General features: G+C 31.5%; 1 protein-coding gene across 1 annotated transcript in view; it reads left to right on the top strand.

The window, feature by feature from the left end:
* Positions 1 to 14,497, top strand: part of DNAJB6 (DnaJ heat shock protein family (Hsp40) member B6) — a 58,461-nt gene extending 43,964 nt beyond the window's left edge. Inside the window, 3 exon segments of the mRNA XM_074267312.1 lie at positions 11,346 to 11,477; positions 12,912 to 13,053; positions 13,625 to 14,497. Coding sequence (XP_074123413.1) covers positions 11,346 to 11,477; positions 12,912 to 13,053; positions 13,625 to 13,730 — 380 coding nt within the window. The 3' untranslated portion in view covers positions 13,731 to 14,497.
* The last annotated feature ends 652 nt before the right edge of the window (positions 14,498 to 15,149 follow it).

The raw sequence follows: 15,149 nt of genomic DNA, 5'->3' as shown, positions 1-15,149 counted from the left end.
AAGAAGCAAGTGAAAGGCTTCCCTATTATGGGGATATGGAAGAGCTCAGCGAAGAATATGAAGAGCTGCTCAGCGAGGAAGAACATAGTGAGGCGGAACGTGAGGCACTACTGGTTTAACAATAAACATTAAAAGAAAATATGGGTGATGACTCATTTTTGTTTTATAAGATACTTGTTAACAGAATTCTGTAACCCGTTTACGCAATAAACAAAAACAGGGAACCTCAGTTACCTTGAAGAACACCAGGAAATAGGGAAAAAAAAAAAAAAAAGCAAATAAACATCTATGAGGACTCAGAGGTAGAGGCCACATAATCCAAACATTTCAGGCTCAAGAATTTTCCTACTTCCCCTCAGCCCTTCACTTTTATAGCCTTTTTGTTTTAGACATTAGCTTGTTCCCTAGAACACAGATTAGAAATGGGGGTGGGAAAGAGGTCTGCCCCATGTCTGCAATAAAAGGTGATCTCTGGGAAGAAAAAGTTTTTTGTTTTGCTTTGTTTATGGGTGGGTGTGGATTTTTTCTTTTTTCTTTTCTTTTTTTTTGGAAAGAACTCTGAAGTAGTAAAGAGTTATCTTTACTGCATCATAATAATAATGGCTTGAGAGGGCTTTGTTGTATAATGTAAAATAACTGATCCTTGTAATTTAATCTTTGATGATTCAGTTCCCTTTTTCGTGAAAGGAAATAGTTCTTCCCTCCCCTGCCCTTTTCCCTTCTTTTCCTCTTCCTCTAGCAGGAAGCCACTTAATTTCTATCCTTAGTTTTCCTTTCTATAAACTAACATAATTGGGTTAATTCTCAGTGATCATTTCTATCTCCAGATCCTGACCTGAATATGATTTAATTCTGTTTTGGTGGAGAGAAATACTTTATGGATATTTTATTTTTCCAACATTTGTTTTTAAATTAAGAAATCTTCATGGAAATATGACACGTGAAAAAAGAGTAGTCCAGAAGTTGTTTCCCCATCCACCTATCCAATGATAACATGAGTCTTATTGAGGAATATGCTGCTTTTATTAAATCTAGAGAGAAGATTAGTTTACTAAATGCATCTAAAAGCCATCTGAAACTGCCTCTGATGAATAAGAAACTTGGGAGCATTTAGAATTGAAGACGTGATTGTAGCTTCCCAACTTTTTTTTTTTTTTTTAAACAGTTAATGTTTCTTTTCCCTTTTAAAAAATATTCTTATATAAACACAATTTTGGGAACTTAAAAATTCATCTCAGAACCAGAGTTTTAAGATCTCAGATGCTGGTTTTCCTAAAACTTACATTTCCTTTTCTGCTTAACCTGTAATTATCTTCATGAAGAATTAGAGTTCATCCCAGGAACAAGAAGAAACTCTGTAAACTTGCTCTGAGATGATGGCAGTGTGCACGTATGTTAGTGAGCGGTTATTTAACAAAAGTTCAATAGAATAGTGAAAAATTTACTTCACAGTGAGTACTATTGATGTCTCTCTGCATTGTACACATATATTTTTCTGCAAGTACTTCAGCTTTGACGGTATTACATATATAATTTATGATGGTATACATATATCATTTGACTTAAAATCAACATCCAAGAAAAACCGTTTATTATAAATATCATAGAATTCTAGGTCTTCACATGGTAATGGTTGAATTAAATTGTTATCAAGTATGAATCATTTAGATCTTGGGCTCACGGGTTTAAGTTTGTTTCTTGAAAAGTTAAAGCAATTATGGGTGGTGATTGTGAATTGGTATAGGGTTTTATTAAATGTTTCTGTATAACTTAAAATAATTTTAAAATATAACATATTAAACCCTAGTTGATTTATAAAGAAGTACGTGGTATTTGAGGGAATGAATGAATAATGCCTGAATTTGCCTGAAATACAATTTACAATAGCTTCAACTGTTACAATTCTCCAATAAAAAAAGTAATTCTTACTGAGAAATAAAAATTTACTCTATGACTACATAGAAATTGAAATTTTAAAATGAGATTGTTATATTCTGAAATTTTAGCTTTTCTTAAAAGAATTGAAGACCAAATGTTAGCATTTTATTTTATTGCATAATGTTTCTTTTAGAAAATTTGGGTGGGCCATTTTCTAATGGCATCTAAAATGAAATTGTTATTAGCAGCATGTTCTAATTTTCTTCCTTATTCTTTAATGCTTACTTACTTGCTCTTTTCTGGCAAGAGATTAAGATCTGGATTTTTTTTTTTTTTTTTATTCAGTAATGAACTGCTTAAACTTTCATAAATGGAAAGTTTTCTGTGTTACTTTTCCCCAAAAAAACATCTAATACTTGAAATTTTTAAAAATTGTTTTTGGGTATTTATAAAGTATGACTTTAGCATGGCTTTCTAAGAGAAGAAAATTTAGTTGATGAAATAGAGGGTGATTAAATAGTTTCTATATTACTTTTGGTTGTTGAGTTTAAAATACTGGGGATTATTCTATAATTTATATTTATAATATTTTAACTTTATTTCCCAGAATATTCTATATCCATCATGCTTTTTAGCCAAGAGTGGTAGATTTGGATCTTATAGTTCCCTATTTTTTATTTTTTCTAAATTTTTGAGTTGTAACTTCTGGTTTTTTAATCTATACATTCATTTAGAAATTTAGGTAATTAGTACTTTCTTGAAATCATTTCAAGATAATCCCTTGTGTTTTGTTCCTGTTAACATTTGACTCATTTAACATTAAAAAGTACTTAACAGACCTAATATTGGCACTGTGGATAAATAGTTGCTTATTGGTTTGATCTTAGTGGTACTGGCAAACTCCTATCCCAGCAGAGCTCTTTTCCAACCTCCTAATGTTTTGGTTGAAGGGAATGTAGTTTGCTGGGAAGAACATTGATCTGGGTACTAGGAGAGTGGGTTATTATGAACAAGTAGCTTATTATCTTTGTGTTACATTTTATAAGAATTAGGCTGTTTAGGTTATTTATGGTTCTAACAAGTAATACAAGTTTACATATATGTTTTTAATGCTTCAAAAAACTTAACCTCTCACTTTAACATGCATCTCTCTTTTCTCTCCCCTCTTTGCCTTTCTATATTTGAATCACAGCCATTGTATTCCATTGTTACCTGGATTGTTTAGAATATTCTTCTTAGTCTACCTTCTTTATATGTTCCAATATGTTACCAAATTGATAATTCTTAACATATTTACCCCCTTGTTTAGGAAATCTGGTCTCTCATTACCTGGAGGGTAAAATAATAACTTTTAAACATTTAAGTAACTTTTCATTTGGGTTCTATAGACTCATTACATTTAGTTAGATGAATACCATTAATTCTAGCTTAAACTGTTAGCTGTTATTTTGGAATATTTTCCTTGATAATTTCCATGTTTGGAATCCCTGTCTCCTTTCAAGATTCAGTTCTAGGTTAATGCAACTTGAATCCATGGTTACTTATTTTAAATATATCTTGCATATCTAGTTCTTTGTGAGTGTTTACCTCAGGGGCCTGCCAGGTTATGGCAAATGGGCTGAGGGGCGGAGACAGAATATGAGCTATTATTTTTAATATAGTCTGGCCCTCCAACAGTCTGAGGGATAGTAAACTGGTCCCCTATTTGTTTGAGGACCACTGGTTTACCTAATCGAATGTCAGCCTTTTAAAGGCAGGCACCGTTTCACATTTCTGTTGTTTCATAAGTGCACACCATAGAGCCTTGCACAAGACAATGCTGTTTTATTATAAGGGATATTGTCTGGAAATAAGAAATATTTCCTCATTTCTCATCCACCTCTAGGGAAGATCTTCTTTGAAGTCAGGATTGGTCACTTAGATTCTTTTTCATTTAACATAAATTTTACTTCATTTGTTGAAGTTTATTCTGTGTACTTTTGGAATAGCTCTAAAAATTTGAGGAGGATTATGCCAAGTTGTTTGTTGCTTAGCATTTTTGTTATGCCTAGATTAATGAATTCAATATCAAAAGTTTGCAGTTTGTAACCTTTCTCTAACTGGATTTTTTCCCACTTAATGTTTTTTTTCCAATATTATTTTGCTTGAATAATATTTTTATTTGATGTTTGCAACATCATCCCTTAATTTCTGTTTAATTTCAAAAGTGTTAATGATATATCCCTAGGAATTATTACTTACTATTATGTAATCAAGAAAAAGTAATACAGAAAGTATAATCTTCAAAAAAAAAAAGTTTAAACGATTTTAAAGAAATTTTCTTTTATCATTGCACTGTCATTATGTGAGAGAATCCAAAAATGTGAAAGGTGACTCTTAATAGAAAGAAAAGGAAAATAGTAGAAAGCTTATCACAAACTTGGCTGCTTTTGTCTTCTTCCTTGTAGGATAGAGACCATTATTAAGCTTTTATTATCCCCAATCCTTGAGTTCACTAACCCAGGGATTTGGGGGTTATTTTTCATTAAAAAGTGAGTTGAATCATTCCCAAACAATGCAGTTTGTAACCTTTCCATTGTTGCCAAATGGAATCTATTACCTATATTTCATCCTCTTGGTTATTGCTATAGTAGAAGACTGAAAATTTTAGGCTGTGAAAGCTCATTGAGATGTGGAACTACAGTTACATTAGTTATATAATTGCTTAATATGAAAAGTGCTACCCTGAACCTACTATTCATCTCAAATCTGTTTTTAATGTATTCGGTAATTTTAACTTCACAAAACCAGAATACGTTGTATTTTAGAATAACAGGATTTTGCATATTCATGTGAACATTACTAATACTTTTGTGGAAATATTTTATTTCTGGTAGAGCTACTATATTTGGCTATCTTAATAGATAAACATTAATGTTTCAAAATTGTCAAAATGTTCAAATATTCAGTTGATTTATTAAATGCTTAACATTATATAAGGTCATTTAATAGGCATTGGGGATGCAGATACAAATAATACAATACAAATTGGGGATGCAGAGAAAAATAAGTTCTTTTGAAATAAATTTTGTTATATCCAAATCACTTTCATAGTAACCCCTTACTTTTCTCTAGAGCAATTTAATATTCAAACTCTAAAATCATGGGTTTTTTTCCTCTATGAATTGAATTTTTAAAAAGAATTTGTTAAAACCAAGGGAAGGGAAACCCCGTCAAGCCTGATGTAGTGCAGAGACTTCTCCTTTCTGGAGTGCTGTCTTTTATCCTCCCAGAGAATGGGCGTGGGATAATGCAAGGGCTTCTGGGAAGAACCACTTCAACCAATGAGCTTGCTCCTCCCAAGCACGCAAGCTCTTCCTTAGGAATTCACAAGTCAAACTACCAGGAAAGGCCAGAACTAAGAACCTAATATCTCATTATCTCATTAGCACTTAGTAAGAAACTAACATCTCCCCCTTTCTTTTGATTTAGAACATAGGGTGGTCATGACCTTGAAACATAAATCCATCAATATGGGAGGTATTACACATAATTACATAGATTACATAAGCACATAGTTAATACAATACATGCTAGAAGTATATAACAAATAACATGATCAAATAATCATAAATTGAAAATTTTTAAATGTCCATAAGTCCATTGTCCATTAGTCTCATCTTGTGTTAGGAAGTCCAATGATTCCTGCTGGTTTTTAAAGTTCCTTAACAGTTTTCTTATTAGCCATGCTCTTTCAGTGTCAGATGTTTCTTAGATTTTCTCCTTTATTTTGAGGTCTTTATCTTTTTCTGTCTCTCTCTGATGGACAAGGCGAATACGACTCGTTGGCACCCATCTGATTCCTTCTGCTGAAGAAATAAAACGGCAAATGAGTAGCAAAGCCCATTTAAAAAAAATCTATATTGAACATTTAGTTAAAGTATAAGTAATTTCCATTATAGAGCCTATTGAATTGTAAGAAAAAAGACCAGTGGTATTATTAGAGCTAGATGTGACTTTGGAGGTTATTTGGTTGATCTTATTTTACAGCCTAGGAAACCTACCCAGACAGTTTAAATTGCCCAAGGACACAAAAGTAATATTTACCAGAAAAAAAGATATAATAGGTTCTGATTCCAAATTCAGCTCTTTCCCCACTGTACTAATAGGTCTTAACAGATGAGATTTAAATGAAAAGGACTTAACAAGTAGCTTTAAAAAGATGAAGTATAAATAGTAAGCATAATTGGATAATGTAATAGAGATTGTACTCATAAATGTACAAGAGATTTGTGGTTCTGTTTAATGAGTCACTGTAAGCTTATTTACAGAACTGGTTAATTTTACCTGACAGTGAAAATACCACTCTGAAGGATAGATTGTTATATGGTAAAATTGAAATAAATTGGTTTTATTTTATTCGTTCATTCGTTTGTTACTGAAGCAATTGGGGTTAAGTGATCTACCCAGAGTCACACAGCCAGGAAGTGTCTGAGACTAGATTTGAACTCAGAACCTCCTGACTTCAGGACTGGTGCTCTATCCACTATACTATACTATACCAACTAATTGCCCCTGGTTTTAAATAACATTTCATAGGCTTTATTGCACAAATATAAATTGCCATTTGAATTTTTAACTCCAGCTATTTGTATTTAAGTTTTTAAATTTGTATTTAAGTTTTTAAATGTGATGTTTTAAAATGTTTTTGTTTTGTCGGGGTAAGTGAGCAATAAAAATCTGAAAAGTAGTTTTATTAACAATTTCAGATATTTTACAGCAATTAAAATTAATTTTTTTAATAGTTGGCAGGAATAATTTAATTATGGTTATTTCTAAGAGTTAATATTCCATGTTAGAAAAAATTTATGAAACTTTCGAGTAAGCACTTGTCCATATTTGGGGTACACCTTATTCTTTTTATGGGATAACATTGAACATGAGTTCAGCCCAAACTGGAGATCTGCCCTAGGTGCTTAGAAAAAGCTCCCTGCTGCCTCTGTTTCTAGAATATTCTTCCCTTCTTTGTCTCCTCCCAAATTATTATCCCTGAGCTATGGAAATTGAAATGTCCACCCCACATTCCATTATGTGTTAGTTTGTTTGGGTCATTGTGTCCTATGAGTAAGAAACTTGCAGAACCCATTCTTCACACACCTACCTTTTCCATTTCATATTTTTTTCTGCCTTCCTCTTTCATCAAGCGATCCATAATCTCCACTGTATTGTAAAGACAATTTCAAGAAACTGCAAGTTTTCTTTTGCTTTTAATTTTATCTTCTAGCATTAATTGGTTACATAAATCTAGCTCTCTAGAACCTGACAGTCCTTTCCATCACAGGGTATTGATAGAAATACTGGAAATGTTTCTTGATATATTGTTTTGCATTGCCTTTGTAAGTTTAACATCCATCTATATCACCTAGTGAAGATTTTTCTTATCGTCATATATTAGTGTCCATATCATTTCTCCTTTTTATTCAAGTTTGGTATCTGACAGGCTTTCACTTCCTGTTTCCAACCCCTGCTCTTATACTTGAATTCAAATTTAATACACATTAATAAGAACCCCTTTGACATTCTTAATATACTAGTTCATTAACCTTAATTCTCATGAACCTACATTTTCATTTCAGCCTACATTTTTTGGATATGTTGAGCTGTCCATAAAAGTATTTAGCTTTGACCTTGCCATCATCTGTGTTTTATAAAACCCCACTCCTAAGCCCTGAAATTCTTTATAGATTCAATCCTGTAGTTACCAATTCAGCTATTCATGATTAAACCTTTTCTTGTCATATTCCATTAGACCTAGTTTAATCTGGTTAAGCCTTATCTCTTTCTCTTAATTTACTAGCTACTTAGTATGTTAATTTGATCTATATTTTTTACTCCCTCCATTCACCATGTTCTTTAATGCTTTACAATCTTCCATTATTATCATTTTAATGGAATCTCGCTCAGAGAGTTATTAGTGTAGCATTCTGACCACTGACTTCCTTTTGTAAACTCTAGTTTACTCTTTCCCTTAACTCTTTTTTGAATATCATTCTTGTTTTAATTTTTGCACCCCTTCTCATCTTACTCAACCCATAGATAACTTTTCCACTCTTAAAGAAATCTATTAGTTTTATGTTCACACCTCCCATATTGAAAATTCCAGCTTTTTATCTCCCCATAGGTAGATTTTTTTTTTTTTTTTTACATATTTTGTATGTTTCTGTCACCGTTTACTAGTGATTTGATTTTACAGGCCCCAACCAAAATCTCATGTATCAAATATAGTCAAGCAGAGAAAACAAACACATTGACCAAATCTTAAAATGTTTAATATATTTAATTCCATTGGCAGTAAGTGGGAAGCATACTTTACTATTAACTCCTCTTGGGCATTGATTGAATGAGTTATGAAAACCACTGGAATTTTCCTTGTCATTAAACAAATTCCTTTGATTTTGCTTATTTCACATTAATTCATAAGAATCTCAGTAAGTTTCTCTGAATTCTTGATGATTTCTTATGGCCTAATCTTGCATTACTTTAGTATTTTATAGTTGGTTCATCTATTCCCTAAATAATAAGTATTAAGTTCTATGCTTATTCAGAAATTGCTGCCATATGTTCTTAAGCTTTATTTATTTATCTGAATATTAGTTGTTTCCTGGTAAAATACCTCAAACCAACATCTCTTTATTGGGGTAGGAAGGGGTGGTAAATACAAATAGTTATAAATCCTTTTTGTCAGTAGATTCACTATATTCTTGTTAGTTTTCATCATCAACCAGTTACCAAATGTTTCAATTTTTTTCCCCCCCAGTTATCTCTAGCATCCTTAACAAGTCCTTGTGTATATTAGAATTACAACTGGTCCAGTGTTTTCACTGTGTAAAACACCTTTTACCCTACATCCTTATTAGGCTTCTTCAAAAACATTTTTGAGTGCATAACAATTCGCGCTGATTTTTATGGGTTTCTATAAATTCAATATAGCTCACCTATGATCTTAATTCCTACTATTTCCCAACATGCATTTTGTTATTTAGTCAGTTGATGGAATATATACTAAGCAATCTATACAATCCTCACTGTACAGTATACTAATTTTGACATCTCTTTCCTTGTTCCCATCACATTCTGCCCTTCACATTTCTAAATAGTGCTCATGCTTTAAAGTTAAGTTCTCCAATCTCCTTGCTCTTCTTTAACTGATAAATTGTTACTGCATGGTTTGCTATTAGTTTTCTTCTTTTACATTTTTTCTTTAAATACACACACACACACACATACATATATACACACACACACTTGGTCTCCTCAAGAACCAAGAAAGAACAGCCTTTTATTTTCTTCCATGTTTCTGAGAAACATGATTAGGTGCTATGTGAATAGCTTTTCATTGAAAAATATCCTGAATCTACTAACAGAAATAGAAATAGGTAACATAAATTTTTTTAATTATTTGAAAAGTCTATATAATCATTTATTTTTAAAATTTTTGAGCTCTAAATTTTTTCTTCCCTCTTCCTTCATTGAGAAAGCAAATGAGGGGCAGCTAGGTAGCGCAGTGGATAGAGCACCAGCCCTGAATTTAGGAGGACCCTAGTTCAAATTTGGTCTCTGGCACTTAACACTTCCTAGCTGTGTGACCCTGGGCAAGTCACTTAATCCCAGTCTCATATAGAATTGTTTGCCTTTTTTTTTTTTTTTTTTTTTTTTTTAAGTCGTATGAGTGTAGTAATGGAAAGTATTTCCATATTAGCTGTATAGTGAAAGAATACAGAATTCTCTTCCCTCTCCCCAAAAAGTAAGAAAGAAAAAAAGAACAAGTTTAAAAAAGTATGCTTCAGTCTGTTTAGATTACATCAGTTATCTCTCTGGAGGTGTGTGAAGACCGAAATCAGCAGGAGTCACCAGAAGCAAAAGTTCTTGGTCTTTATTCTTGGTCTAGAAGTGAAGGGGATGGATGCTGACTTATTTTACTCTACTTCTAATCCCTCCTACAATTCTCTGTATACACCAAAAGATGCAGCCAGCATGGAATACTAAGAAGGGAATTTTCTAAGCATATGCTAATAGAGTTATTGTCCAATCAGTAATTAGCCTTAATTGCTCTGTTATCTGATTCCACTGCATCAACTGAGTTTTAGCCCTTTACAGAGGTAGATAGGATTTTTCATCATAATTACTTCAGAATTGTCTTGTATTATTGTATTACTCCTAATAGGCAACAACTAATAGTAGAAAACCGAAGTCATTTAATAGTTGATCATTATAAAGTTTTTCTGTTAATTATATTTAGTGTTTTTGGTTCTGCTCACTTAACTATTTCATAGAAGTCTATAGATTTTACAGAAACCATTCTGCTTGTTTTTTCATACTGTATAATAGATATGAATCTTGATAATAGTCTTGTTTTTTGGTTATTTTTGTGATATTCATCTGACTAAATGAAAGGTTGTAAGAAATTCTTATTTAAATAATTTTATGTAAAATTTAATAAATGTATATATGTATGTAATTAGATAGTCATGCAGAATTATTTTTATTTATTTTTATGATGTGTGTATTCTCCCCACCAGAGTAAAGTTTTTTTCAGTCCAGAATGTTTTTTGGTTCCTGTGGTTCTATAACTTCTTAAGTGCAATACAGGCTTTCTAGGTCTTTCTCTGTACTGATTTTTAATCCTGGCCATTTGTCTCCTTTACCTTTTCAGTATATGACCAGCCCATTATTTTTTTTTTTAATGTCATACTACTTTTTTGCATTATATTTTATGGTAACAATCATCACTTACAATATACCATAATAATCTCTTTATCCTGCTTGACTGCCATTTTCTTCTCTGAAAATTTTTGTGTTAAGGTCACAATGATATCAACAAAATAATATTCATTTCTAAAAATGCTGTCTGATGGTTTATTTTTGTACATATTGGTGTGTTATTTAAGATGTTTTAAAACAGTGTAATTTTTCAAATGGAATACAGAGTGGTTTGATTTTATTCCCCCACCCCCCCACCCCACCCTGGAACAATCTCATTGTGCCATCTACAGTAGTTTGAAAATAATGTTTTAATTCATTAGGCTGCTGATTCAACTGCTTGCCCAGAATTGAAGAGGTATTCTTTATCCATTTGGGTTTTGCTTTGTAGATATTAAGTGATTATGGTTATCTTTGAAGATTAGAATATTTTTATTCATGATGACTTTCTAGTTCTAACTTATGAATTTTTCATCCTCAGTAAGAGAAAAGAGCTGTTTGGAAAGATTTTTTTCTAATGACAGTTATTAGTATAGGTATATTTTTGCTAATTGGTAAGTTTTTTTTTTTTTCTTCTCCTATGATGGTATTACTTTCCTTAGCAGTTAAAGAATACAATATTGAAATTGAAAGTGCCTCATATTTCTTATTACTTTTTTATTACCCATTTGTAAAAATCAAGTAATTTAAATGGGATTTATAAATAACAAATTTGTGTTTATTTGTAGAAGATCCATTTGAGGACTTTTTTGGAAATCGAAGAGGGACTCGTGGAAACAGAAGCAGAGGTGCGGGACCCTTTTTCTCTGCCTTTGGTGGATTTCCAAGTTTTGGAGGTGGACTTGCTTCATTTGATACAGGTATTTTATACTCATATAAATAGGAACCAATGCTCTTTAAAAAAAAAAAAAAGATTCAAAGCTGTATTTTATGTGTACTTCTTAATTTTGTAGACTAATCTAGCCATTGTATTCTCTGGTATGTTAATGGTTTGTTGCCTAGTGATAGTTTTTTTTTGGGGGGGGGATTGTATGTGACCCATACCAAGAAGGAAACTTTTTTTTGCCTACAAGTGCATTCAATTGTCTAATGGAGCCTTTTATGATTAACCTGATCTATCTGATTGCTACTTGGACTGTTAGTAATTTGTGTTCCCTTTGCCTTATTTCCTTTTACTTTAACCCTTTTAACCCCTTTTAAACTCTTGGTTAAATACAGTGTTTTAAAAAGCTAGATTTTCTAAGTCCTCCAAGGACATTTGGATTTCAAAATTTTCTTTTGTTTAGAAACATTTTCATATTTTGTTAGTATTTCTTTACTCCCTTAGTTGTTGCCCAAGATGCTGAGATAACAAGCATAATGTATCTTCTACACTTGGTATTTGATATCAATAGAGAGCAATCATACCCTTGGAAAATTAGCCCAGAGAAAATTTCTCCTTTTTTGTGATATTTCCTGGTCTCTAGGTTATGTTGTTGAGACAATAAAGTTTTGAGCATTTTTTCCTACATGTGAATTGAAGAGACTTGTAAAAAAAACTTTTCATGCATTTTGAATTGTATTAATGTACAATGATTAATATGATGAGTCTAAAAATTAAGGGATTCAATTGTATTGTGTATTATTAGCAGAGGAAAAAAATAGAAGAAACAATCCCCTAACCTTAATTTATAGTTAGAGCTAGGATTAGCCATATGAGGTATAAAAAAAAATTTAAAATAACTTATAGTTGTTCTGTCCCTTTTAATGGTCTCTGAAATATTTGGACAGAATTACACGGTATATAGCCCCATATCCTTTTATAGTTAAAATGTTGGGAGAATAAAATAGGAAAATGATACTGTTTAAGAGAGATACTGATGAGGATCGTTCACAGCTTAGAATAGGAAGTATAGTGCGCTATCTGACACTGTCAGTTGGACAAAGCCATGTTCACATTAAAATAATCAAGTTTAAAAGCATTTTTTATAACAAAGCATGACCTTTAGTGAAAATGGCATGACTTTGGTTTCCCAAGTCTAGAGAATGCATCTTTCTTCTTACGAGTTTAAAAAAAAAAAAACCTCTAGGTTCTATTGACACATTGTAATTAAGACAGTTGATTCATTTCCACACTATTTCTGGTTTGACATAATTGAGGCTCATTTTTAATCCTTTGTTTTGTGGTAGCTGTATTGACTTTAATATTTCAGTCTTGTTACTTGGAGTAACATTGGATTTTTTGAGCTGTTGTCTCTTTATCATTTAATAGAAACAGTATTTTAATAATTGTAATATCTTTTCTATTTATACAGGATTTTCTTCATTTGGTTCAGTGGGTCATGGAGGACTTACTTCCTTCTCTTCAACGTCATTTGGTGGTAGTGGGATGGGTAACTTCAAATCCATATCAACTACAACTAAAATAGTAAATGGCAGAAAAATCACTACAAAGAGGTACAGTTATATTTTAACCACTATCTTATGAATTAAATGTCTCAATGATTTGTTGTCAGTCTTAACAAATTTTATGTTCATATGCTTATTTTCAGTGATAAACTTAGGTCTTAAAATTATAAAAAATGTTTTGGTGGGGGGCAAAGTCCATGATTATTAAGAACTGTTTTCTTTTTTTTTCTTTCTGCTTGATGTTATTTGTTATCTGAATTACAAATAGTTATTGATGTATAATGATTTACACAATTGGAACAGTAATTCTATTTTTTAAAATTATTTTTACTTTAATTTTAATCTCTCTTGATTAGGAGATTATCTCTGTAGGTGGTTTAATCTTCAAACCTGTAATTTGCTGAGCCAAAGTTTATCCATACTTGGAAAAGAATCTTTTTAGGTAGGAAAGGTAGCTTAGAAAACTTCATGGCAGAAAACTTGGCTTACTATAGTTGTTGCATCATAGTGTATTCAGTCACCTAAGAATGGGGATTAGTTTTTTCTTGTATTTGTGTTGCAGTTACTTCCTTTAATAAACATACTCCATAAAGGTTTTTAAATGAATTTTGTCCTGCAGAACTGTTGAGAATGGTCAAGAAAGAGTAGAAGTTGAAGAAGATGGCCAGTTAAAGTCCTTAACAATAAATGGTAAGGAGCAGCTGCTACGCTTGGATAACAAGTAATTCAACGCACGCATTTAACAGAAATATTAAGCTATTACAAGCACCATTTGAGGATTAACAGGAACATTTTTTTGAAGATTTCAAAAGAACTCTTTCAGTATAACTGTATCTAATCTAAAGTATTTATAAACGGCTCATCGAAGCACCTATTTGTCATAGACTTTTGAGTTTATTGTTTGGGACCACATTAATAGGACCATTTTTTTTTTTTTTTTTTTTTTTTGTGTCTTTAAAATTGTTGTAAATTTCTGTATGCACTTTGCTTTTTATTAAAATTAATCCAAGGTGAACAGTGATCCTTTAGTAGTGCTAGGGCAAAATGTACACTAACACCAGCATGAATCTTGCTTTTCCATTTTGTTTGAAATGTGAGCCAAGTAGTAGTTTAAGTCTGCTGTGAAGTTAACATTTCCAGGATGCATCTTTTTTTTTTTTTTCCCTTAATTTCTTTCTTTCTTTTTTTTTTTTTTTTTTTTTTTAAATTTCAATTTTTTAAAAGTACTTAGTAGTTAAAAAAGGTATTAATACGTTAATGGTAATACATTTCTGGTTTGAAATAAATTAAGGATGTTTTCTAGTTGTGCATGAATGCTGCAAAACTTAGTAAGTTTTGACAATTGTTTAAATATGTAATGTTAAGCCTAGGCAAAAACAAAAAAAGTAAATCTGGTAAAACTGGGTCTTTGTCATTTGCTAAAAAAAAAAAAAAGAAAAAAGAAAAAAAGAAATGAATAAATGCTAATGTTTGTGGTGCATTCTTTCATGAATGGGATTTGTAGCCTTCTTGTGTCTGTGTGTGATTCGGGTACATGGGAAGTCAGCTGCTTTACTAGTATTTCAATTTATTTTTGCTGGTGGATATGGGCCTTTCATATGCAGATTATTTTCTTTTTACAATTGCAAAATATGTGTAGTTTCCCATACTTGCAGGCAACTCTTAGCACTTAAGTAACATTTCAGTTGTTGGATTTATTTATTATTTTTTTAAAAGAGGGAGTTTGATTTTATGGCAGAGAGGGATGTGTGTGTGTTTGTGTATACATGTATGCCTGTGTGTGTTCATGCATGTATGTGTGCTGTATGGAATAAAAAAGTCAATGTGAAAGCACACAGTTGAAGACACTTTGCATAGTTAAATTTTTCGGCATAATTTGAACATGAAGTAATTTGTTATCACTTGCTAAAAATTTTACACAAAGGAAAAATACAAACTACTGAATTTTTAAAAAATTTCATCTAAGCTACTATAATCTATGGTCTTAAAACTTTGTTTATTGATAGGGTATATACAAATAAATGAAAATTTCCTGAGGTAGACTAATCTTGATTCATTGGGGGGGGGGATAAAATTTTTTTAAAAATCCAAGACATTATATATTTAGGAAAAATATGAAGGTTGCTGTGACTTCAATTATTTTA

This window comes from Sminthopsis crassicaudata, chromosome 5, assembly GCF_048593235.1.
Source record: "Sminthopsis crassicaudata isolate SCR6 chromosome 5, ASM4859323v1, whole genome shotgun sequence".
Taxonomy (NCBI): Eukaryota; Metazoa; Chordata; class Mammalia; order Dasyuromorphia; family Dasyuridae; genus Sminthopsis; species Sminthopsis crassicaudata.
Note: the sequence above shows the minus strand (reverse complement) of the source record. Positions and strands in the feature narration are given on the sequence as shown.